Raw genomic sequence first — 27,069 nt, 5'->3', positions numbered from 1 at the left:
TTAATATATCCTTTGAGTTAGAAAAATATATAAAAAGAAACATCAACTCTTTCAAAAGCATTGTCAGATATTAAATACTGTGAGATACTCTACCTCAGTATCTTTAGGTGTTTGAGTTATATGTTGAAATAGAATTTTAGGAGGCAGGAGGATAACCTACTTATATTTAGTAAGTTACTTTTAATCTCAGAAATAAATGTCCTTTATTTTTAACCTTTGACACTAAGGCAACTTGTTTAAAGGCTGTTTTTTGTTTTTGTTTTTTTTTTACATGAAGGCACAACTTCTAGGTTAAGTCAATTCAAGGTGACTACAAATAAGCAGTGCCTCTGTTAACACATTTCAAACATATAGAAAATTGAGCAACGATGCTTAAGTGATATTCGTGTCAACAGCTTCACAGTTAATAAAATGCAATCAGACAAAACAACTGTGTTAACCTGGAAAATAAACAAAATAATCTAAATAGTCAAGGCCCTCAAGTAATAGGGGAGATTATGGGTAATCTTCAGTTTTTCTAAAGGTAGGAACGAATGATGAAAGGTAAGAAGAAAGAACTTGACAGAGGGCAGAAAAATAAAGGTGAGTGAATAAGTCCTTAATAGATTTGCAACAAATTAAGACCACCTTTGAAAGGTTACATGCTTTTCAAAGACACTGAAAATGCTTGCTGGAACATTTGCTCAGATCTACTGTCATGAGAACAAGGGATGTTATGCGGGGCTGGGAGGTGGGGGGACTTCATTCTCCAACACAGTTGCAAAATTGCAAATCGCCTGTGTGTGAGAACACAAATATTATGGACATTAAAAAAAAAGTGGTATAAAATATTGCACCATTACAAACAGTGTGTGAGGTTCCTTTGGCATTTGGACTTTGAGATACAGTGTGGTTTATTCCACTGAAAAAAGCCTCATGCTAGTGTCTCCATCTTGAACTTTTACTAGGAAGAGTTGAACTGTGTGTTAAAGTTAAGAAAAAAAAAAAAAAAACTCTAACAAAACAAAACAAACAAACAAAGAAGAAACATTACATTCTGGGTGGAATTACTATCCGTTCATAGTAAAAGCAAATCCTGTAAACAAGTTAAGACTGTTTGAAAAAAAAAATTTACCCAAAAAAAGCTGATCAGAATGTCAGGAATGAATACGTCTCAGGTTTTGCCCAAAATTTCACTGGCTGTCATAGCTTCTGAAATTAACAATATCTAGTGCTGTACTGAATGTTTCTAGTTCAAACTTGGTGTCTAGGAGTGGGTCACCCAGCATATTAAAAGCATGCTGGAAGCAGTTTCTTCCAATCGTGGTTTACTGTAACTCTAGAATCACAGCGGTTACGTTTAAGGAATCTTTAATGCCCTTTCAAGTCCATCCAAAGAACAAGTGAAGCTGCTGTTCAGAATTTTGTGCCCAGTGTTTATGTTCCATTGAATCTGTGCCACCCAGGCAGCAGACAAGACATGTCTGAGGGTGCTGGGGTGGGGGATTACACAATGATGTCACACACAGGAAATATCAGAGGGGGACTTGGCACTTCACAAGGCTGGCTCCTCTTCCATAGGCTCACCAGCAGTTCTGTAAAAATAAACAGGCAATCAGAATACGGCATAAAAGTACACAATGACATTGTAGATTTTCATGCATAATCAAAGCTGATTTTTCAGCTCTCTCTAATGTTTATTTGTGTTATTCAGTTATCCACAAATAGAATTTCTTTCCTAGGAAGTATAAACAAATGTCAAGGGGAAAAACATTTTCGATCCAAGCAATCATTGGAAATGTTCCTGTTTATATTAAAACATGTCAGAATATTTTATAACTCTAGATTCCAAAATGTATATGTTTTGTGTCTACTACAGTTCAATAATTTATTGAAAAATTAACTATGAGATTTTATTTTAGGAGCAATTGCTGTGATTTCCTATGGAACCAGTTTGCTAATGAGAGCAAAGGACCCAGCTAGCTTCTGGAGGAGACTCACTAGGGCTCTGGTTTTTGCTTCTGTTCTTTCATAACTGGATTGGCTGCCTGCCGGAGGCATTTCAAATCAAATTCTGAATTTGATTAACAAATCGTTGCTACAGACCCAATATTTTTACAAGAAATGCACTACGGTAGTGTGTAAATAGTTTTTATTCGGCATCATCTGCGGGGTGTTCTGTGCAGGCAAAACCAAAACTAATTGCTTGAAAATTTATACTTGAGATTTAACCTTAATTTAGTAACACTTTGAGGGTGTTTTAAGGCAAACTTTTAGAATGACTTTTAATTTAGTCAATAGACTAAATTGTAGCAGGAATCCAAATACATGAGGTAGTTGGATTGTCTTGGGAAGATTACTGGGCTATGAGATGCCAGGTGAATTGAGTTTGCATCTGAGCTCTGTGATTTGTTAATTTTGCAACTGCTGATTTAAATATACTTTTGTGAAGCTGTGGTTTCAGGTGTAAACCATGAAAAAAAAATGGCGTTCCTTACAGAATTAGCAAAGGTTAAAAAATAAAGGAGATAAAATTGATCTGTAAATAATAAACACTTTGAGACATTACTTAATAATTTAGACTTGTCCCTTTGCTGTCTAACATGCATAAAATCGTGTTGCCACACAAATGCAAGTTATGCCTTTGCTACCAGAAGGAAACAATATTTGGACGATGCTTCTCTCTAGGTAGCAGAATAATAGGCGGTGGTTTTCATTTTCTTCTTCACAATGTTTACCTACTTGCCAGGATTCTATAATGAATTACTTTCACATTAGGAAAAAATGCTATGTTTAAACCATAGCTGTTTATGCAAACAAATAAAATATTTGGCCATGTTATTTTACAGATTTATAAGAAAAAAAGGCAAGATTTCAATGCATCTCTAAATAAAGGTGTTGACAAATAAAGTAGTAGCTTAGCATTTTTATAACAAATCCAAAACATTAAAAGAAAGATTTTATCCATAGGATGGCAATCAAAAATTTTTAAAGCATCCTTTTAAAAATAAAGAATGATAATCATTAAGTCTTCATTATTTATTGTTACGCAAAAAGAAAATTCTAGAAGAGTCTGTGTGGAATATTTAAAAAGTTGCTTCTTAAGAAGTTACAGCCTGTCCTAGAGTGTCTGGGATAAGGAGGTTGTGAGAGAGTGTTTAGAGGTGGTACATAAGATAAATGAGTCATACTTCAGAAAAGTCTTTTCTATCAAAAATGATCAGCATTCGAAGGAGAAAGCTTTTAAATTAAGGAAAACATTTAAGTTTTGAAACTAATTCATACATAAATATATAGCCTTATTTACATCTGAGAATATGTGAATAATACAATTATAGAACTCAAACTGGATATTCTAATGGAGACCGATTTTTCCAATTTCTAACCCAAGCTGCAGCAGCATAATCTTTTTCCCCAAATCCAGGATTCAGTGTGGCTGGAATTCCAGAGACAGTCATGTGTGGGAAATGTCTCAGAGGTCACAGATGTAAGGAATACACATGTCCCTGTGGTGGAGGATCTGTGAATTCTCCACATGTCCAACCTAGGCTTAAAGGATGTGAGTAGGCTGTCTACACTGCAACCGACTCACTGCCCAAAATTAAGCCTCTTTGGTTAAAACAGGGCAACTTGCAGGTACAATAGTAAGCTTTCCATCAGATGCTTCTCTGCCTTTTCCTCTCTTTGAAATCATTTTATATTGACCTCTTTTTGTGGAATTAACCACTTATAGCTGCCCACCTTCTATTGAACCATCTACACATATACATAACTAACCAATTCTCTCTCTCTCTTTCATTTTATTTATTTATTTATTTTTGAGACAGGGCCTCACTCTGTTGCCCAGGCTGGAGTGCAGTGGCACAATCGCAGCTAACTGCAGACTCAACCTACCGGGCTCAAGCCATTCTCCTGCTTCAGTATCCTGAATAGCTGAGACTACAGGCATGTGCCACCATGCCTGGCTAATTAAAAAAAAAAAAAAAATTATAGATGAGGTCTTGCTATGTTGCCCAGGCTGGTTTTGAACTCCTGGTTTCAAGAGATCCTCTTGCTTTAGCCTTCCAAAATTCTGGGATTACAGGGGTAAGCTATCATGTCCAGCCTCAATTCTCCCCAGTGTCTTGCAGCATTGAAGTGTTAGTAGCATAGCAAGTTGGAAAATATCCTGGATTTCAAGGTAGATATTCTGGGTTCAAGTCCCAGATGTTTTCCTTTAGAAAATTTGACTTTGAGTGAGTCAATGTCTCTAGATTGTCAATTTTATCTTTAAAATAGAAATAATAATCCCTTACCTGCCCTCAGGGTTATGATAATTGAAAGAGTTAATGTAAGAAAACATGATTTATAAATTGTGAAGTGTGAAACAATTGTAAAATAACTGGATTATTTATATCTGCCATTGGGACAATTTATAGTATCTCCCTTCTCATATCCCTAGCTCTCAGTAGAGGTGACATTATCTTCATATAATCCCTGTCCCTAGGTCACTATTTTATATGTTTGCATTTTTTAAAACGATGATTTCTTTATGGAACATTTAGAAAGTAACCTGGTGAGTGATGACTCTTTAATGCCTGTGTTTGGAGGAATGAGAAGCAGTGCTCCGAAAATCCGGAGGCTTCCCACTTCAGTCATCCCTAGATATGTGCCTAGTTCACCTTAATTAACAAAGACACAAACTGGGGGAAGGAAAGACATGCAGGGAGGTGAAGACAGTAAGTTCAGAGATAACTATAAAATCAACCCAGCAAAGATAAATTTTAATATAATGTGTTTAACTAATTGAAAGACGTAAGCTTCCCTCCAATAAGACAACATCACAGTGAACATTGATAGTTTTCTGTCAATGAAAATCAAAGATTTCATATCCTAAAGAAGGATCAATTCAGTACAACAGTCATAAGATAATTTACAAAAGTAAAAAACAAAAAGGAAGTAATTTCACTTGAGATAAGATGTAGTGTTAAATTAAATTCTTGTATTCTCTCTTAAATCTTATTTCTTGTGGTTTTAAAAATAGCATTTGTTAATTTATGTTAATGCGGTTATTTAATAAGACATTCTCACATTTTGCTGATTTAATTTAATTCTTATTTCTTACTTCTACTCCTCTTCCTCCTGAAAGGCAAGCAATACAATGCCTGTGACATTATTTTGTTTGCAGCTGTTCTTTACAGCTGTGTATTATTGTTTTGGGGGTATATATTTTTACTTTATGTAAATTTTATCTTTATACACTTGTGCATAGTTTTCTCACTCAGTACTGTATTTATTAGATCCCGCATGCACTTAATGTTTATCTAGTTTGAAGCTGGTAACTTCTACGTGGCATCACCATACGGTGCATCCACCACATTTTAACTATTCATTCTTTCAATAATGGACACTGGGCTTGACTCCAACTCTCTGTTCACCATGAATAAGGCTGTAGTGAACTTCCTAGTACACGTACTCTAAAGACTTCCGCTGAGAATGTCTTTGGTATACAATCCCAAGAGCAAAATTAGCAGATCACATATTTTATGCATATAAAATAGTACTAAATTAGTATGCAGCATGGCTACCATAGTTTATCTTTCCAAAGCAGTGAGGTTCTAAATCCCCACATCTCCACCCACGCTAGCAATACTTAGTTTACTAATATTTTTCATTGATTCTAGAAAAAGTTACTGAGTGTGTACTGTGTGCCCTGGTTCTGTTCTAGGCACAGGAACATAGCAATGAACGAAATAGACAAACATCCCTGCTCTCATAGAACTCACATTCTACAGAATGTTTACCATCTAATGTATGTAAAACAATGCCTTGTTGTTATTTAAATTTGCATTTATTTGATAACTAATCAGTTTGGACAAAGATTTGACTTTCAGTAAGTCACAAAAGCCAAAGTAAAAGAGAGAGAATCAAATGACTTTCATAAGTACGTGTCATAAGTAACTCTGTTTATCTCACTGATGACTTTTCTTTTTTTTTTTTTTGAGATGGAGTCTCGCTCTGTCACCCAGGCTGGAGTGCAGTGGCGCGATCTCGGCTCACTGCAAGCTCCGCCTCCCGGGTTCACGCCATTCTCCTGCCTCAGCCTCCCGAGTAGCTGGGACTATAAGCGCCCGCCACCACGCCCGGCTAGTTTTTTACATTTTTAGTAGAGACGGGGTTTCACCGTGTTAGCCAGGATGGCCTCTATCTCCTGACCTCCTGATCGGCTCGCCTCGGCCTCCCAAAGTGCTGGGATTACAGGCGTGAGCCACCGCATCTGGCCTGATGACTTCTTTATCTTTCCAGCATTCACAAACTAATTTTATATATAACTAATTCATATATTAGTTCGTGTTTTATGAATTATATTTTATGTTCTATCTTTCATTTCCCCATTCACTTTTATTTTTGATCTTTCCCCTCCAATGTTATACCATTTTGTATACATACTAGACATCCCATAGTTTTTGAAATGTTTATATACATATGTTGGGATGATTTCAATGCTCTTTAGAAGTATAATAATTTCAATCAAAAACGAAATAAGAATTTTCAACAAGAGAATAAATATCCAGGAATATTCTCAGTACAAACTTCCTGTGTAACAATTCCACACCTAAATGTGTGATTGGAAATATATTCCCTCATATCACAAGGCTGTGCAGAAATAAAAGCCAAACAAAAGCAAACATATTTATACACACACACACATACACACACACACTCACACTTTCCATAACAATACAACTGGCAGCAAGTTTTTGTAGTGAATTGACATAGATTTTCTATTAGTACCATTACTCAACCCTAGCTTGCCTTATTACTTCCTTTTCTCCATGTTCACCTCTTAATTCTACAATATCTAGTCACCTTCAACCAACTTCTCTCTTTTTTCTCTCTCAGCTAATGGCATTATCATCCAGACTATTAATTTGAACTTCTTTCTCTCCCCTTTCATTGATATTTCATGAATTACCAACTACTCACTATTTCTCAGCAATTTATCTACACTAGGTTTTCTTCTTCTCCATTTCCTCTACCATGATTAATTGGCTTCTTTACCACAATTATCCTAAGGATTTCTTGGCTGTCCCTTTAATAGTATGCTGGCCCCTCCTCCATGACACTCTCTGTTCAACGTACAGACCTAAGTTGTCTCTCTCTCTCTGTGAAAGCTTAATACTGAAAACAGGATAAAACTCAAATTCCAATGGTAATATTTTAATTCCCTTCCATTAAATTTTGCGCCATGATCCATTTCTACTCAGCTAGCTTATTCAACTCTGTGGCACCCCAACTGCCCCGAGAGTCCTTTCCCAAAGTTTGCACTCATATACTCTCTGAACTTTTGCTCATGTGTTACTAACAAAATGGATCTTGAGTACCTAATTTGTGTCAGGTAATATACTGCTATTAAAAAAAAAATGCTAAGCCAAAGGGACACAGATTCTATTCATAAGGAGCTGACAGGGGAAAACATAAAATAATCAAATAAGCACAAAAATGTATCCAATTTTCAACTGTGTCACATGGAATAATGCAGAAGTATAAGGGAGACATGAGAATGTGTGGAGGACCTGATCTAATTTGGGGATTAGTGGTCAGTGAACATTTTTCAAGAAGAAGAAGAAGTAATATTTGATTGGAAATCTACAGGATGTGATGAAAAGAATGGGAAAGCCAATAAAGGGTTGGTGGAAGAAGGTAGAGGACAGGAAAAACATTCCAAACAGAAGAGAAGGGATGTGCCAAGGAAGCCCTGATGTGGACATGAGTATGGCTTTTTGGAGGAAAACTGAAGCCACAATGAAATATCATTCCACACCCACAATAAAAGGCTAAAATTATACAGACTGATTTTGTCAAGTGTAGGTGAGGCTATGATGCAATTGGAACAGTCATTCATTGCTAGTGGGAATGAAAAACGGTATAGCCACTTTGGAAAACAGTTTGGAAGTTTCTTTTGCAGTAAAACATATGACTTCCCTGCAACCCAGCAATTCTACTTTTAGCTATCTTAGCTATCTATCCAAAAAAACTGTGTGCTGTGACCACAAAAAGAAAACTTGTATAAAAATGTCACAGAGATTTCGATTCCTCAAGATAAAATTTCCACATGATCCAGAAATATCACTTCTGGGTATATATCATCCAAAAAAACTGAAAATAGGATCTTAAAGAGTTATTTGCACATCCATGTTCATGGCAGCATTCATTCACAATAGCCAAGAGGTGGAAGCAATCCAAGAGTTCATCAATGGATGAGTGGATAAAGAAAATGTGGCATATACATGCAATGGAATATTATTCAGCCTTAAAAAAAGAAGGAAATGTTTTCATATGCTACCACATGGAGAAACCTTAAAGACATTACACTAAGTGAAGTAAGTCAGTAGAAAAAGACAAAAGTTGCATGGTTCCAATTATATGAAGTATCTAAAGTAGTCAAACTCTGAAACAGAAAGCAGAATGACGGTTGATAGGGGCTGAAAGGCTGAGGGGGGAAGAGGAAGGAGTTGGTCAATGGTTACAAGGTTTCCATTTTGCAAGTTCCAGAAACCTGTTGCACAACAATACACATATAAACACTGCTGTACTGAACACTTAACATGGTTAAGATGGTAAGTTTTTCATGTGTTTTTAAACCACAATAATAATTAATTGATCAGCTTTATTCATAATAACTCTCAAAGTGTAAGCAAGCCAAACATCCATCCAACAGGTATATGGATAAACAAATTAGGGCATACTAATACACTGGAGTAATGTACAATAATAAAAATGAATGAACTTCTGATTGTAAATGGCGTGAATAGATCTCAAAAGCATGCTTAATGAGGTGAAATAAGTCAGATTAAAAAATACAGTACATATGCATGATTCCATTCAAATGAAATTCGAGAGCAAGCAAACACAATTGACGATGTTAAAAGTTAAACGGTAGTTACCTCTGGAGGGAGTGGCACCGACTGGAAGTGGCAGAAGCAAACTTTTGGAGGTAACAAAAAAGTTCTTGAACTTGTTCTGGGTGGTGTTTATACCAGTGTGGCATTGGTAAAAACCTTAGAATGTGTGGATATTATATGTAAGATATACTTCCATTAAAAATTAATTAAGGTCGTTGTTGGAAACCACATCAGAAAAGAAAGAGGAAGAATGTTAGAAACAAGGCAGGAATTACAGATATGGGTCTACTCATATAGACCTTATGGTGCCTATTGAAGATGATGATCTTTATGTTCATGGAAACGGAAAAGTATTGAAGGGTTTCAAGCAGAGGCATGAACAGATATGCTTTCCAGTTGTTTTGTTTTGTTTTTCATTGAGGTGTATAAAATGGATTAGAAAGAAGGTAAAACTGGATATGAAAACCAGTAAGGAAAATACTGTAAAAGTTTGGATGAGAGATGAAGATACTTTGGACTGAGTGTCAGCAGTAAAAATTAAAAATATATATATTGTGCTCAAGTTATTGTCTTGTAAAGTAAGGGCTTCTTAAATTGTCTTGTCAAAGTAAAGACATCTTGAATGCCTTTTGCCCTGTTTACTATGTGAAATCTACATGTTCTTCCACCCTGATTCACTTCTCCCTGGTTCTGTGATTTGCTCCCTAGTCCTCGACCTATAAGGTGTTTTGTTTTGTTTTGCTTTGTTTTTTCATTTTGCAGGACCCTATTTCAATCTTATCAAAGACTTGTCATTTATTATAGTTGATTGTTCATGTTTGTTTCTGTGGTAGGAAGAGTAATAGTCCCCAAAGGTGTCCATGTCCTAATCCTTGGAATGTGTGAATATGTTACCTTACATGGCAAAAGTGATTTTGCAGTTGTGATTAAAGTTAAGGGTGATAAGGTGGAAAAATTAAACCTAAATTATCCTGATGAGTCTAATCTAATCATATGAGCCCTTAATAGCAGAAATCCTTTCTCACCTGAAGTCAGAGAGAGATGTGATGACTGAAGAAAGGTCAGATAGATGTGAAGTTGCTGGCTTTAAAGATGGAGGACGGGGTCATGAGCCAAGGAATTAAGGCAACCTCCAGAAGATGGAAAAGGCAAGGAAACCAATTTTCCTCCACAGCCTCCAGAAATGAAGGCAGCCTTGCCAAGACATTGCTTTTAGCCCAGTGAGACCGTGGTTAGACTTCCGACCTACTGAAAGTTTGTGTAGTTTTAAGCCATTAAATTTGCAGTATTCTACTGCTGCTGTAAAAAAGTATGTGAACGTTTTGAGGAGTATAAGGCAGCTTTGTGGTCCTGGCACCTAACACTATCTGGCACCTAGAAATAATCAGAAACTGTTGAAAGAGTGAATGAACTTGATATTTTCGCATGTTCGTCTTCCTCATTCTGCTGGTTGGAGGATAGTCCTGATGGATTTAACCTATGAACAGCTAAAGGTATAGATGCCCAAGTATAGGCTCTATATTATTATATTATAGATTACTGAATCATGGCCAATATATTAAAAGAAGAAACAGGCCAAGCATGGTGGCTTACGCTTGTAATTCCAGCACTTTGGGAGGCAGAAGCGGGTGGATCATGAGGTCAGGAGATTTAGACCATCCTGGCTAACATGGTGAAACTCCGTCTCTACTAAAAATACAAAAAATTAGCTAGGCATGGTGGTACATGCCTGTAGTCCCAGCTACTCAGGAGGCTGAGGCAAGAGAATCGCTTGAACCTGGGAGGTGGAGATTGCAGTGAGCCGAGATCATGCCACTGCACTCTAGCCTGCGTGACAGAGTGAGACTCCATCTCAAAAAAACAAAACAAAACAAAACAAAAAAACAAAAAAAAAGAAAGAAAGAAAAAGAAGAAGAAGAAGAAAACTGTAACAAATTGAGGAAGAAGAAAAATGATAGAAAAATACTGAAAGTCAACCTTTATCAAGTATTTACTACATTCCAGGTATTGTTTTAAGTTCTTGTGATGTGTTGTTTCATTTGATTCTCACAACTCTATGAAATTTTTCTCTCTTTTTAAAGATGAGGAAAATTAAACCCAGAGAGATTAAGTAACTTGCCCTTGAGCAAACAACTGTGAAGTGTGGAGACTCTAGAGGCAAGCTCTATTCTTCCTCTGTAGTGGTAAGAGGACAGGACTGAAGGAGTGAAGACAAAGATGAGATTGGAAGCTAAACTATGCATCTTAGTTTATATATATTTCTATTCAATTTTTTTTCTTTTTTCAAAGTAAACACTGTTTTGCAAATAATACAGAACTGAACCCCAAAATACATAATTGGGCATTGGAGGATTACAACATCCCTAATGTTCTAAGTCAGACTTCACACACCTCAAGACCACATGTTAGACACGTTGGGAAAATAGAGATAAAATGATGGCTCCGGGAAGAGGAGGAAAGATATGTGAAGAGGGGGCAGATTGTTTCTTTTACCAGGAGCTTCCAAATCTCACCTCAATTTTTGGCTAAGACTTTGTTGACATTGGATGAAAATTAAAAACAAAATTTATATTGAAATGTTTGCCTGCTAATATAGTTTGGATAAATGTTCCTGCCCAAATCTCATGTTGAAATATAATCCCTAGTGTTGGAGGTGGGACTTCATGAGAAGTGTTTGGATCATGGAGGCAGATCGCTCATGAATGGCTTGCACCATGTCCATGGTGATAAGTAAGCTCTTGCTCTGAGCTCACATGGGATCTGGCTGTTTAAAAGTGTGTGGCATCTTCCCCTCCACTCTCTCTCGTTGGCTTCTGCTTTTGCCATGTGACGTACCCACTCCCCAATCACCTTCCTCCATGATTTTAAGCTTCCTGAGGCCTCTTGAGAAGCCAAGCAGATGCCAGGAACTTGCTTCCTGAAAGACCTGTGGAACTGTGAGCTAGTTAAACCTCTTTCCTTTATAAATTACCCATTCTCAGCTATTTATATAATAGCAATGCTAGAACAGCCTAACACACATACTTAGTTATCTAAATTGTCTGAGTAAGTTCTTAGTTACCTAAACAAGTGCTCAACATAATGGTATCATAGAATAAAATAAGAGGGTTGAATAATTTGTGCAACATTTAGCTTCTAGAAGCCTTTGGAGACACCATCCTATTGGATGGGCTATTTGAGGAAAATCATGTCTCTAAGTACATTAGATATGAATGTATATTTAATAATGGTCTATATTTGTATATAAATCTTAAGATTCAGGAAAATGGGGTTTGTGATGTCCTTGGAACTATTGATAAGCCATTCAAAGCTCAGGTAGATGATACTTGGATTTAGCTGATTATTACACTTTTATATTCATAAACTAGATAGTTACTCAGAAAACAAAGTGGTCAGACTTCAGATAATATGTTTTCTCATGTTTCTGTAGTATCTGATGACTTGAAACCATCATGTTCAGAAAGGTTGCCAAAAGTTGAAAGTTAAATGATTAGAGACAACTATACTGGATTTTGTTAAAAAAAAGGTGTAACACGATTTACAGGTCAAAATGACAACTGCAAATCTAACTTTCAAGTTAATTTGGTTTTTGTGTTAGTTAAAAAAAAATCACAAAGTCACAAAGTCAGGCATTGTAGAGTGCAAATGTGCTCCTAAAACCCTAATAGTTGATCATCCTGAAGTCTTGATTGCCTTTCCAAATCTTTTCTTGATCTTCAGCAGAGCCTGAACTGGTATCCAAGAGTAAACCTGAGTACTGCACTGACCTTTCCAAAGTAGAAGCATTTTGAAACAGATATTCAACAAATGCAAACTACAATTGTTCAAAGGTACACATTCCTAGCAAACAAGAAGAAAACTTCTTGCTGCTAAGTAGTATGTTATATGTGAGCAGGCCTATATATTTAATTTTCTTTGACTATGTAACTTGGATCCCGTCAGGGTTTTTTGTATTTTGTTTGTTTTTTTTTGTTGACCCGTCAATCTTTTTTTTGATCAAGTCTTTTGCCCCTGGACAATTATATGTTATAATTGAAAATTAACTATCCCCAAATGAATTCCCACATATCAGCCTTTTCCTAGTAACTTTTCCTAGTAACTTACGCTTCAAGGCCCATCAATGTAGTTATAGAAACAAAATGACTATCTGCACTGTGTTTTCATCCCCTCCCCCATCCAAGCAAAATGAACAAAAAATACTTACAATGGTTCTTAGCCAGGAGCATTTTATCCCTTATTCACTAGTGGTAAATGAGTCAGATATGAGTTGGCCAGGAAAAGAGCTGCTTTACCCAAAATCTTAGTATGAAATGAGTCATCTCACTCCAAACACCAATATGTTCTCCAAAATAACTGGCAAGAATTTCCTATAAAAAGAATCTTGCCTTCACTCTTTTCCATCCATTTAGCTCTCTGATTTTTCTAATTTTTTAATTTCCTGCGTGCTTATAATATTGCCCTCATAAGAAAAGCCCAGAAACGTTTCCGCCGCTTTATCTCATTTTGAAAGTCATCTTTCCTGTGTTGAGTAGGGGGACAATACTGATAGTATTCCCCTGAAAAGAGTAAATGCTCTGTGGCTTTTCAGAGCATTCTCTCTCTCTCTTTCTCTCTCTCTGTGTGTGTGTGTGTGTGTCTGTCTGTCTGTCTCTGATGAAATTCATGCATGGTTCAACTGAAATGCAAGAGCCAGTTCTAGAAGAATTTTTCTTTTCCTCTGCTGAAAAAGGGAGTTCAGTTCAAAGTCATCAAAAGTATTTCAAGCAAAACCATTTTTCTTCCCACAAGAAAAATCAATCACAATAGATGTAATCTGTCTAAAAGTGATAAACGAACATGAAATCAGGTTACAAGCTCTGACTCTGCTTTCCTGCACATCAGAACATTCACATTCTCTCTCTGCCATCAGACGAAGCTGAAAATAAAAATCACTGTGGACTGAAGCCAAGGTTCAATCCCTATAGATTATCATGAGTCAAGCACACTATTTACCTGAGGATAAACAAGTTTGCCTACAGGGCCAATTCCTGCCAAACTGCTGAGATTTTTATATTACTTGAGGCTCATAACATCACTTATTATTGTTAATTATTTTAAGCTCTGCAATGTAACGGGCAAAAATATTTACAATTCATTTCACTCAGGTTGAAATTTAGCTTCGTTTTTCTATATTAAATTAATTCTAAAGAATAGCTATGCTCCTTTTATATCCAACACTAACAGATGTTAGTTTCCTCAGTTTTATGGCCCTCAGATGACAGACAACTAACTGTTTTTGGCCTTGGGAATAATTGCAACACCTTTGGATTATGAACTTGGTTCAGTTCTTAGCTGGGAACGGCAGGGGGTTAGTTCATATTATCAGAGATGTAAAGTAAGTTTTCCCTTATGCTCCAGATATTCATATAAAGATATCTTTCAATAGACTAATATACAACTTTTCCCCCTTATTGCTAATCTGCTGTTTAAGTGGTTATGGGTAAGAGAAAATAATTGCATAAAAAGAAAATCTCTTATTTATTTTATCTCCTGCTCTTGGCCAAAACAAGATGTTAAATCCATTAAACTCTGAGTATCCAGTAAAAGCAAGAAAGTAGGACTGTTCGTATTTGTGCATTCTTGGGAAAATTGCCAACCTGTGCACTAGTAGCAGGATCTGCGTAATTAATGGTGATGTTATTGACGGAGGGAGTCTGATTTCCTTCTCCAGAGCAATTTAAGAGTGCAAGCTGGCAGAGCTTTAGCAAAGCCTCACCTGATTTGTTTTTAAATTGAGGAAATGTGACCTTGAAGTCAGCCATAGAAATCACCAATATTAATGTACATTTGTGGTGGCTTTGGTAGACTTTAAAGAAATTCTGAATGTACCATTTACTGTAGAACTGAATGATGAACACCAAATGCACAAACTGACAAACATTCCTTAAAAAGAGAACAAGCGAACCAAATCTTAGGTTAACTGTGTTTTTTTCCTCCAGAAATCTATATTCATAGAAGATACATTAAAACCAATTCTGTCTTAGAAAATAAAATAAAATTAGCCCCAAGTTCACACAGTCCTTTACACACAGTCTCTTGTCTCCTTTGCAGGCAACTTCCACCTTTATTCAGTTGTTGGACCTCAAGGACAACCATGTAAGGAGAATGTATATATTTTGGCTATCCAACGGTCTAGCATTTTTTCCATCTTCTACTCTCCTCTTTCTCTTTGTTATATCAGCAATATCAAAATGATTAGAAAAAGGAAAAGAACATCTGGAAAAACAGAGATAACTAGGAAAAGGAGTTAAGCCCACAAGCAGCTCTTTCCATAACGATCTGCACTCAATTATCTGATAAGGCGTGATTTTTCTCACCATCTATCTCATCCCCTCTATTTCTCTGTGAACTGCAACCACATGCTCCAGCTCTGCATTTTGCATGAAGAATGAAGCAATGAATTCTTGATAGCCTAAAGCATGTGCTGTGGCATCTGTGGCTTTGGAGAGGACAAGTGGTGGAAGTGGAGGAGACAGGTGAAGGAAAGCCAGGAGGAAGTTTCACAAACATCAACGATGAACTTGGATATGACTGACCCGGATTATTCCCCTATGCTGGATTCATACCTGGTGTCTTCCTGAGCAAAGGGCTGTTCCACATCCACTGTTAGGGAGGCCAGGGCAGAAACGGTCTCTGTCTCCTCTTGCAACTGAGCACCAGCCAGAGCACAGCCCCTTGGCACAGCCACCATCCTTACTGACTTCCAATACTTGCCTAGGAAAAACATCCATCATACTTTATAAGAATTGTAATTACAGCAGTAATAATCAGAATACTCACGTAAGTCCAACTCAGAGCAGTTGTTAAGTTAAAATTCTCCATGTTATACACAGTTGTAATTTGGTTTCTTGACTGTTATGATTAGGTCTGTTTCTCAATCTAAGAATGCCAAGTTGTGAAGTGCCCATATTCCCAAGCTGAATCTCCCCCTTGCTCACACAGCAATAAAGTGAGGAATAATCCATGGCCTACTGAACTCACCCTCAGACTGACAGCTGTCTCTGCAACTAAGTACTAAGTAAGCAAACTCTGGGCTTCACGCTCCCTGGGAAACTCGCAAGAGACCAGGAGGCAGCACTCTTACAGAGAAAATGAATGGAATCGTACTGTTAAACATTGCTACTTGAATCATTAACTTTTAGAAAATGAAGTTGGAATTTTAAAGAAAAAGAAAAGTCCAGAAATGCCCGCATGAACTGAATGGCAACTTTGCCAGAACAATCAGGTTTGTTAGTCCTGGATGTTCTTTCTTTCTCAACCTCAGGGTGTGTGCTAGAACAATAATTGATTTAAAACTTTAATATATGTACTGGCTGATGTTGGAGCCCATCCATATGTCATACTGATGTTTCTTTTTTTGAGGCAGGAAAGGAGAAAGAGAGGAAAATAGAAGGTCATTTCATGAGAACATGCCAATGGGATAAATATGAAAGAGCAGAGTTAATGGCTTTCTTGCAGCCCTTAGGCTATTTTTTTGTGAAATGCTGAGTAGCCCCAAATCAAAGCAAGAGAATCTCCCTAGGTGCCGACATGACTCACCAGGTTAGTACTATCTCTGTAGCCTGACTGGATGGCAAGAACTTTGGTATGCAGTGTTTGCTTACTTCTTAGAAAAAAAAAATCTTGTTTGAGTGGAAAAGGCAAATGGATGAATGCTGGATTGGGCAGTAAGATAACAGGGTTCTGGACCCAGCACTGCCATCCCAATGACGTTAGTGAGGCTTCGCAGGACTTTATTTCTGACTCTGGAAATAGGGAGATGCCTCAAATCTCTTGCAGCTCTAACATTTTATGGTTGGCCTTTGCTTATCTTACTGTTTCATAGAGGAACAGATGTCACATTATGGAAGGATACTCAGTCTCCCCATCTGTTCCCCATGCCAACAAGATCATCTGACATAGGTGTTGGTTACTATTTAACTTGCTGTGATCCCTTATTCTGACCACAGTCTGAGAATCTAAAGCTTTTAATTTGCACCAAACAATAACAATTCTGTCAGTGAATCCAAAAACTAACATTTTTTAAAAGCTAAGGCTTTTCCACATGTTGAGGATACAAAGATGCTTCCCTAACACCAAGAAATGCATGGTCCAGGTGAGACAGCCCTGTTAGTTAAGAATTACAATTCTGTGTGTAAAATGCCCATGGTGCTCTTGAACGGGAATAAGTAGAACATGTGTTTAAGGTGATGGGAAAGTATGGGAAGACTTGCCAGGAAAAATAACACTTGACTGAGTATTTGAAAGACCATTAGAAATTAGAGTGCAAATGTGCTCCTAAAAACCTAATAGTTGATCATCCTGAAGTGTTGATTGCCTTTCCAAATCTTTTCTTGATCTTCAGCAAAGCAAGTTGGTGGTCAAGGGATATCCCTACACATACAAATATACATAGACTGGAGTCTCTGTGTTTTACTGGGTGACCATCAACTGCTGGGAATGACTGGAACACAGGAAGAGTCTGGAGTGGGATGGATGAGACTGCTGTGGTAGGCAAGTGCTAATTAATACACACTCTCGAATGACAGACCAATGATCCTGGACTTCAGCCTGAGGATGATGAGGGGGCATTTTAAGCAGACAAGGTATACAATCACTCTTATGTTTTTAAAAGATCCCTTTGAAGAGATTATGGGTGATGGATTGGAAGGTGATAACAGTGGGGGCAGGAAGACTCATTTCACATCTTGGCAAAAGTCCAAGTGGGAAACGATGATGGCTAATCCAAAAGGAAGTAACAGAATCAAAACAAGAAGATGCTAAGAGAGATTTGGGAGGTTGCAAATGTATCTTTGGCCTACCCTACATCTCTCAACTTTGAAAGTTATCTCTGAATTGGCAGTTGCATTCCCAGGGCCTAGTTTCCCTAGATCACAATGTCAAATATTATCCAGCTGTAATATTTCATGATTGGCCTTTCTTTATCTTACTGTTTCATGAAGGAACAGATGTCACATGTGGGGAGAAAATTCAGTCTCACCACCCATATTCTATGCCAATAAGACCTTCTGACATAGGGGTCCACTACTATTAAACTTACTTTCAAGTTAATGTTATTGTAGTATTACCCAAGTTGAAAATTCCATATGCCTTCTATAAGTACATATATTGTAATGAGTTACACAAGATATTATTATTAAACATTATTTTAGCAGATGACATTTACAGAGCTAGTGATGCCTTATGACATCCTTTTCTTGTTTTCTATGGTGGCTAATGTGGGGACTCTGACAAACACACTACATATGGCTAGTGGCTTATGGGTCAAATTGTAAAAGACTGTAGGAAAGACAAACTAGCATTATTGAGAACTAAATATGTGCCAAGACTGTGCTAAGTGTTTCTACATTTATAATTTGTAATTTTATTTAACCCTAGTGACAACTATTTAGGCAATGTCAGGTAGTGTTTTTGAAGATCACATGGCTAATAGGCAGAGGAGCTAAAATCCTTACTCAGCACTAATTTTAAATTGCCTCTTCCACTGCACTCGGCTGTCCTTCACCCACCTTCCAGTAGACATAAAAATACCAAAAAGCCCAATTATAAAATTCTCAGCTTAAAAGAATTATGCATATTGCAAATTCTTTACTAAAGAAATAATCTTTGGAAATGATACGTTACCCTTGTACTTTAGATATGTGATTCAGTTGACCCACATTTTATTGACTTTATAGTTTATTTGGACAATGTGAGACAATCACGTCAAAACTAGTTCATTCTACTCTTCATTTCTCATAAAATTGCACTATTGCAAGTATCTTTTACCAGGTAAATTATTGAGGCTATCATAAAACTGGAGACAGGGCTCATTGAAGAGTATGAATAAGAACCTCATCGAAGGCTGGGTGTGGTGGCTCACACCTGTAATCCCAGCACTTTGGGAGGCTGAGGGGGTGGATCACTTGAGGTCAGGAATTCGAGACCAGCCTGGCCAACATGGTGAAACCCCGTCTCTATCAAAAATACAAAAATTATCCAGGCGTGGTGGTGCATGCCTATAATCCTAGCTACTTGGGAGGCTGAGGCAGGAGAATCCTTTGAACCCGGCAGACCAAGTTTGCAGTGAGCTAAGATTGTGCCACTGCACTCTACCCTGAGTGACAGGGCAAGACTCCACCTCAAAAAAAAAAAAAAAAGAAAGAAAAAAAGAAGCTCATCGAAAATTGAGCTAACTAAAAGTATTTCCAGATTGGAGATCCCACACTAACCCGGGAGAAGTCACTGGATCACATTGGAGCACAATTTCCACATTTATAAAATAATAGTGGTAGGCTTAATGATATGAAAATTTTATTCCTGCTCTCATTCTCACTTATTATGATTCTTCCGATCTAATGTTACACATCAATCTTGGATGTTACAATAAATTTGCTATGGCAGAAAATCTTTTTTTTTTTTAATCTATGAGCCGATGGACTCTTCAAGAGGTCAGCAAAGACTCTTTGCACATAATATGCACATCTAGAATAAGCAAGGGCTTTAATTTTCAAGCATTGGGTTTTATTTCTCAATAAGAGAGGTCTAGGCCACAAACAAACATCTTTACTTCCATAACACAATCAGGACAGAAGGTATGCATTGTTAATAGCAATCTTTAAGTCGAATGACTGACCGTGATCCTTTAAATTTTGGTCCATATGTATGTCAGTACTAGGAAGGATTTAAAATAGTTGAGACCTTTATGGATAAAATTTAATGTGTATAAAATATCCTGCTAAGTTAAGATTAAATATTAGAAGTTTGGCTTTTATCCACATGTATGAGTTTCCTGACTCAGAAATAACCCAAAAATTTAAATTCTATTTGGCCTCTGGCAAAGTCTATAAAAACAAGGGAAATATTCTACATTAATAATGCATTTATAGACCACTATCTCTATTCATAGAGGAGAATAATTGAAATGGAAGTGGATATAGCACTGCCTGTGCAATATGCAGTCAATTCAAACCCCATAATTTATGGGTTATATTTTCATGTGATGTGTAGGATCTTTTCTTCCGTTACAGAAACAGATGTGCAAGAAAGTCATATCTATTGGCATAGGAATAATATCCCCATTATCACATATGAGAAATGAACCAAGGTTGACTGCTAGGTTTTTCAGGAGCTGTTATTTGTGCAGTCAAATATTAGTAACCAGCCACAACTGGGTTGCTCTCCTATGGCTACGCAACTGGCAAAAGAGAAGAGTTTTCCATTAAAATTGGACATGCACACTCCCTCTTCAGTCATATCCTCTATCCTTACTCATTTTTCCCACTATATAAATCTTACCACTTTTCAGCACTTTTTAAGGACTATCCAGCCTTCATCATCATGTATTTTTGTTTTATCTGGCAAAAGTAGCACAAATAATGAATCTACAATAAAGATAAAAAGTAGAGAATGGAATGTAGACAGTCAAGACTTTGAGGTGAAGGCCATAGATGGGGTTTCACTGGGTCACACAAGACCCAGGAGAGGGCATCCTGCAGGTACTCTGTAAACGGACTTCAGTATAAACCAGATTGTTCTTGGAAATGGACAATTTGGAAAAATAGGCAGTTGCTGACTCATGAAAATCTGTGTTACACAAGTCACTTATCTACCAAAAGTTTTCTCAATTCAAAGCCCCTTGCTACTTTGAAAACTTCCCGACTCTAGAAATCCCCCTTTCCATCACCATTTTGGAGTCTTAGAGCTGTCACTCCTTCTCAAATTTGCTTTTATTAACCTTCTTTCCATTTGAATGATGTTGCCTTTCATCTTTACACACCAGGTTCTCATAGGAAAAGAAGCTGCTGCTAACTTTAACCTCTTGCTCTCTCCTTCAACCACAGAGATTATTAACACCTGGGGATTACAAAGAGCATAAGTCTATGAATTTTCTAAAACTTGTTAATACGTTTTTAAGATACACTTTTTAGATAAATAGAGAACTTTGGCATGATCCAAAACGTTGTTTAAATGCAAAAATTAAGACACATTGAAAATTGGTGCATAAATTGAGTGACCAGGTAATTTTTCATCTAAATTGGAGCTATTCTGAGGCTAAAGCGGCTAAAAATAAAAATTACATGTTTTGGAAATATTTGTTGGCCAAGAAATTATTTTTATTAGTTGGCCTATAAAATAGTCCTATTCAAAATTTCTTTTTACAACTAAAATTCATTTCAAAAAATAAAAATTGTGTAATTCATGTTTATCAAAGCATGGCTACTAGCTTCTTTTTTATATTGATTATCTGAACCTTAGAAAATAACATAAGCAGAATTATTATTCCTGCTGAATATCACATATGTTAATCAGTTTTGTAGCTATATCGCTCACTGATACAATATACTGACATTTTTATGAAAAATGTATTATTTGTTTCAATGGGGTCCAAATATTTTAGGCTTTTTGATAGAATTGCCTATAATCTTGAAACCTTAATTGTATGGTTAATAAGTTTGAAATTTTTGGCATCTTTAATTTATCCTTCTCAAGAGACTGCAATAATTTTCATTGAGAAATAGTCTCTACAACTATGGTGCTACATGGTAAGCTCAGAACAATTTCTGCTAAAAGCAGAATATTTTCACTTTTAATTTTTAAAATACTGAAATGAGTAACTATTTTATTCCAAATGTTTCATGGTTGCTGTCTTTTATCTCCTTTCAGCGTACTCCACTTTGGCAAACATTTTACGTAACACAAACAAGCTAAACGTCAGAAAGTTTTCTTTGTTTTTGACTCTTCAAAATGTTACGAAATTTAGATGCTGCTATGTCTTCAACGTCACTCATTTTCTTCTTCTGTACTGCATAATCCGCCATTAATCCATCCAAATTACGGACTTCTAAAAATATCAAATGTTGCATGTTTTGTCTCTAAAATTTCAATTTGCATGGTTTTTATATTTTTAATTTATCTCTTCATTATGTTTACATTTTCCTCTTCACATTGGAAGTACATTTTTAATGTTCTGAGTCAGTTTCTGTTTATTGATTTGCCTTGTGATCCCTTTCCTATTAAATGTTATTAACTTTATAATTGAATCTTATCAAATTATTTATAAAAATTGTGTACTCCATAAGTATTGCTAAGTACATTCCTGCTCTATAAGATGTTATGTTCCACCAAAATTTAAATTTGTATATCAATGCAAAACCAAATGATTTTATTATCAGTATTACACTTTTACCAAAATTTATAATAAATAACTTTCACAATAATTCCCTGCTTTCTTTTTTGAGCAACTTTATTTACAAAAGCTTTACTTTGATTCTATAAATTGAATGGAATATATAGAAGAATTATTATTAATTAGTGATTTTTCTGTTTGAAGCAATTAAAGACACTGTATCATTTGCAAGAAATTATGCTAATGGAGTCAAGAAAGAACAATTATTACCTCACTCCTGAACTTTTAAAAGTAATACTAGAAACTGAAAATTGATTTACAAAATTTTAAATCATAGTCATTTTACCTAAACAAAAAGTAATGTTTCATAGAGCATTACATAAATGCACCTTCTGCAACTGCACTTCTTAAATTGTTCCTTTTGGTTTTAGTTTTTATTTTTGTTTTGCTTTGGTCAATAATAACTAAATTTTAAGGTAGAAATTGCTGCTTCTTTAACAGCATTGTGTCTTCAGTGTTCATCTGTGATTTTACTCTGTCCCCTTGGTGAATAATGAATATTGACAAACATTTTGTTCAAGTTACATATTCATTATCAACTCGCTTGGGAAATAGAAGTAGAGCACTCATTTTTAAAATTCACATTCACACTTGTTTGTGAGCTCATTTCAGCCAATAATGTTGATAGCGAAATTAAAATATGTAACAAAACATAAAACAAATAAATACATAGCGAAGTTGTAATGTATAATAATTGACAAAATCTCTGTAGCAAAAGTATTGAGAGTGTAAATGCTGTATGGAAGGCTGGTCCTATTTCCTGAACATATCTTATTCATATCTAACTGCTGATTTCTTGAATTTTCCCCTAACTGTATCTTCTTTTTTGTTTGTTTGTTTGTTTGTTTGAGTCAGAGTCTCGCTCTGTCGCCCAGGCTGGAGTGTGGTGGTACAATCTCCCCTCACTGCAACCTCTGCCTCCTGGGTTCAAGCGATTCACCTGCCTCAGCCTCATGAGTAACTGGGATTACAGGTGCACACCACCACGCCCAGCTAATTTTTGTACTTTTTAAAGTAGAAACAGGGTTTCACCATGTTGGCAGGCTGGTCTCGAACTCCTGACCTCATGATCTGCCTGCCACGGCCTCATAAAGTGCTAGGATTACAGGCGTGAGCCACCTGCACCAGGCCCCTAACTCTATCTTCTAACAGCTTGGTAGTTTCATGCATGTCACAAGCTACAGCACTGACTACAGCACCCATGACTGGTGTGCCACGTGGTAGCAATGTTGAGTATTTCTTCCTTTTCTTCCCAGACCAGAAATTTAGATATCATTTACAACTGGTATCCATGAGGACCCTGCACACTTTTCTTAAAAGGGAAGCGCTAGTTAAATCAGAGAAGGACCTGGAAAAGAGAGATGGGTTATCAATTGTATTTCATATAGATTTAAACATGTGTTCAAAGTAAAAATCATATTTACTTTCCACGCATTTCTTACACAACGAGATGAAACCATGATAGAAGCTAAAGCAAAGTACAGGTGTAACCCATTCATCCTTACTCACTTAATAAAACTATAGATAATAATACTTCATTCAAAATGAAAAATCTGAAACAAACGGTATCTGCATGAGATGTTGAGACAACAGACATAAACCAAGGCTGTCCATGGCAGACAAGAAAGAACTGTCACTGTAGCAGCCACTGTCAGGGCCTCATCCACATGTCCCACCCCTTACTAGTTCAGTGCACACAACCTCATTTCCATTCGCCAGAACCAACATGTCTTTTCAGGACAGCTTTCAGTGCCCCTGGAGCATTTTTGCTCTATGATTGGCCAGAAATGTCAGGTAATATTGTCCCCCAGGAGCAGTATTCAGGCAATAACTGTTTGGAGTTGGAGCATAAATTTCTCTGCTCCCTCGCAGCTCACATGAAGTAATTCTGAGCTACGTGTTTTACATCAGCTCTCAGCATTTCCCCAGAGGAATTAAACTCTAGATACCTACAAGGATAGTTGAACAAATGACACTTCATTTCTTTTCTTGTCACTCTTCACAATTCCTCTTCCTTTTCTCCCTATGCCTGCACCTGCAAATAAATTACTTGTACATGACTCCTTGTGTATCAGGATCTGTTTCTGGTAGAAGCCAAACCAAGATAGTCTCCCAACATGTAACAGATGTAAGAAAAACCTGGTAGGAATTGTTCCTTTCATACATCTCAAGCATCCTCTCTGTCAATGGTTTGATATATTCAAACCCTGAGGCATATATTACTAAAATGCATTGAATGTTGCATTAGAAACCAATCTTTTTTTGAAAATTAACTTTTATTGAGTAATAAACTATGCCATGTCCTGGAAATATAGTGCCAACGTGAATAGTGAATTATCTCCCTGTAATAGAAAAACATGGCTATTCCAGTTTTCTTAGCAAGCCTGAAGGCAGATTAAGGGGTATTAGATGAAATGAATACTCATATTCTGGGGAAGAGTCAGTCTCTTGGATACGGAGATGTGAGTGCATTAATCAGAAGCTATTTATGAATAACCTGCAAAGCTAATTTGTTAACCCACCAAAGAAGTATAACTTTTATGAGGGCTATACTGTTACTGTCAGGATGACCAGTCAATTTTATTCCAATTTCCCTACATGGGAAACGAAATTGCATTCAAAGGATTGTTTCTATCACTCAGTGATATGGTTAGGCTTCGTGTCCCCACCCAAATCTCATCTTGAATTGTAATCCTCATAATCCCCACGTGTTGAAGGAGAGAACTGGTAGGAGGTGAATGGATCACGGGGATAGTGTCCCCCATGCTGTTCTCATGAGTCAGTGAGTTCTCAGGAGATCCGATGGTTTTATGTATCCGACAGTTCCTCCTTCACACATTTGCTGTCTCTTACCTGCCACCACGTAAGATATGTCTCTTTCCCTTCCATCATAATTATAAGTTTCCTGAGGCCTTCCCAGCCCTGTGGAACTCTGAGTCAATTAAACCTCTTTTCTTTTGCCCAGTGTTGGGCAGTTGTTTAAAGCAGTGTGAGAATGGAGTAATACACTCTTACTTTTTGCTTTTATTACCTACCATGCATTCTGATTTTGGAAATATAGGATATGAATACTTCCATAGATCTTACAGGTTGCCATTAATCAAATGATCATGCTATATGAGTACACGTCTCACACTGAAATAAGCTACTGAAATGAAAGTACTGCGTTCTATGAAATTATAAAAAAAATCTCATAATCAGAAAGTGCATATCTGATCAAGGGACAATTAAGCTGAGCTATGAAGTATGTATAGGAGTTAAGTAGTCAAAGAGATGAATAGCGGGAAAAATATATGAAGGTCTTGAGGAAGGTGGAAAAACAGCACACTAAAGAACTGAAAGAAGGTAAGTTGGGTCAAGAGAAGAAAGCAGTAGAATGGTAATGGGCCCATTTAGGTTTGGTAATTATAAGTTTATGAGAGGTCAAACCGCTGTACGTCATGACAGTCTCTTGAAGACCTGCATTGGAGAAATCTCTGGAAGACCAGCATCAGGGAAAGTTGTTTGTCATGTATATCTAGCATTGAGATTTTCTTAGATCGGTAAAGTTGAAGGACAAGACTGTTGGTAAGGTAGATTGAAAGGTAGAAGGGCAAATGAATGTTATAATTTTAATGCTGAATGGAAAAAGAAGTGAAGACAGGGAAGGGCAATGAATGAGGAGAAATGAGGAATTAAAAACTAGGCAATAAAACAGTACCTTAAGTGTGCAAGTCAACAATTCTATGACATATGGGTATAATAGCCTGATGTATCCATCCCATCAGAGATAGGCTTGTCATTGTTGCTTTAGGATTCACCTTTTTAGGTCTGCTAAGACAGTAAGAGATGGTATCCTTTCTCATTCTTTATCCATAGGAGTTTATGTCTTTAGAAAAAAAGAAAACTTTATTATTGTTTTAGTGGGTTTCCATGATGAAGTGAAAATAAATGAATATTCTTTATTATCAGTATTTGAAAGTAATCCTCCTCCATTTTAACTCCACAAATAAGGCTTATTATTCTGATATATCTCATTTCTGCTGACTCTCCCTAGTGCCTTGTGTTATTGTGCATTGGATTTTACTCATTTTTTAAAATATGTATGTATTTATGTATTTGAATTCATATTTTGTTGGGCTTGATCTCTGCACATACTGAGGGTCTAAATTAGAAATACATTCCTCCAGGAAGGAATTTTATTGACTTCCTCCAGAACCCAGGAGTGGACAAAGATCAAAACTCTTTAGTGTCTATCAAACTCATATCCCTTTGATGCAGATCTCAAGCTTTCTTGTGCATTATAGCACTGATGCCATTATTTGCTTCAGAGATATTCCCCTTTTTTGTGTTACTTACTGCTTCTTATTAAATTTCAGCTTATGTTTTTTCCCCTCTCCTATTTGCTGACATTCTAGCAAGCCCACTAATGTATTACAATAGATTGTTTTAATGTGTGCACACTCTATTACATCTTAGGAGCGGCCTGTTATAGTGTCTATCCTGTTATACTTGGGAAGAGGAAATCTGGTAGAACACTGTTCTCATTTTTCAAATGGAGTGGGAACAGGAAGGTCATATAGACACTTTAATAGAAAGAAAATGGGCTTTGACATCACAGTGAGACCAGGATTAAAATCTTAGTTTTACTGCTTACCAGTAGAAATAACTTAAACAAGCTACCTAAACTTAGTAAGTCTCAAGTTATTCATGAACAAAATGAGGAAAGAACTGTGCATTGCAGAATTATGTGAGGACTAGAAATAATATATGTAAATACTTAGGAAATAATCTTCCCTTAAACTTGACTTTCTTCTAGTATGTCCTGTTCTCAGAGAACGGTATCTTGGTATTATGTGTGTGTGTGAGATTGATCTGGGTGCTAACACCTGAGTATATGATTACAAAGTATTCCTACTCTTTCATAATCCACAAAGAGTTTTCTGTCCTAGAAGCATGCATAGTTTTATTTCATTTTCTTGGTTTAATTAGTTTTCCCTTGGTAGATGCGTGAGTGAA

The 27,069-nt window shown here is 36.6% G+C and overlaps 1 protein-coding gene across 2 annotated transcripts in view; it reads right to left on the bottom strand.

Annotated features, from left to right (window-relative positions):
• Positions 1–202: 202 nt before the first annotated feature.
• HDAC9 (histone deacetylase 9) overlaps positions 203–27,069 on the bottom strand; it is a 921,220-nt gene continuing 894,353 nt past the window's right edge. For both annotated transcript variants that reach the window (XM_011944150.1, XM_011944151.1), the window contains exons 25-26: positions 15,470–15,617; positions 203–1,574 (exon numbers count right to left, since the gene is read on the bottom strand). In XM_011944150.1, coding sequence (XP_011799540.1) covers positions 1,535–1,574; positions 15,470–15,617 — 188 coding nt within the window. In that variant the 3' untranslated portion in view covers positions 203–1,534. The remainder of the gene's footprint in view (positions 1,575–15,469; positions 15,618–27,069) is intronic.

Source organism: Colobus angolensis, unplaced genomic scaffold, assembly GCF_000951035.1.
Source record: "Colobus angolensis palliatus isolate OR3802 unplaced genomic scaffold, Cang.pa_1.0 Scaffold229, whole genome shotgun sequence".
Lineage (NCBI taxonomy): Eukaryota > Metazoa > Chordata > Mammalia > Primates > Cercopithecidae > Colobus > Colobus angolensis.
The sequence above is the reverse complement of the archived record's forward strand: the minus strand, read 5'-3'. Positions and strand labels throughout refer to the sequence as shown.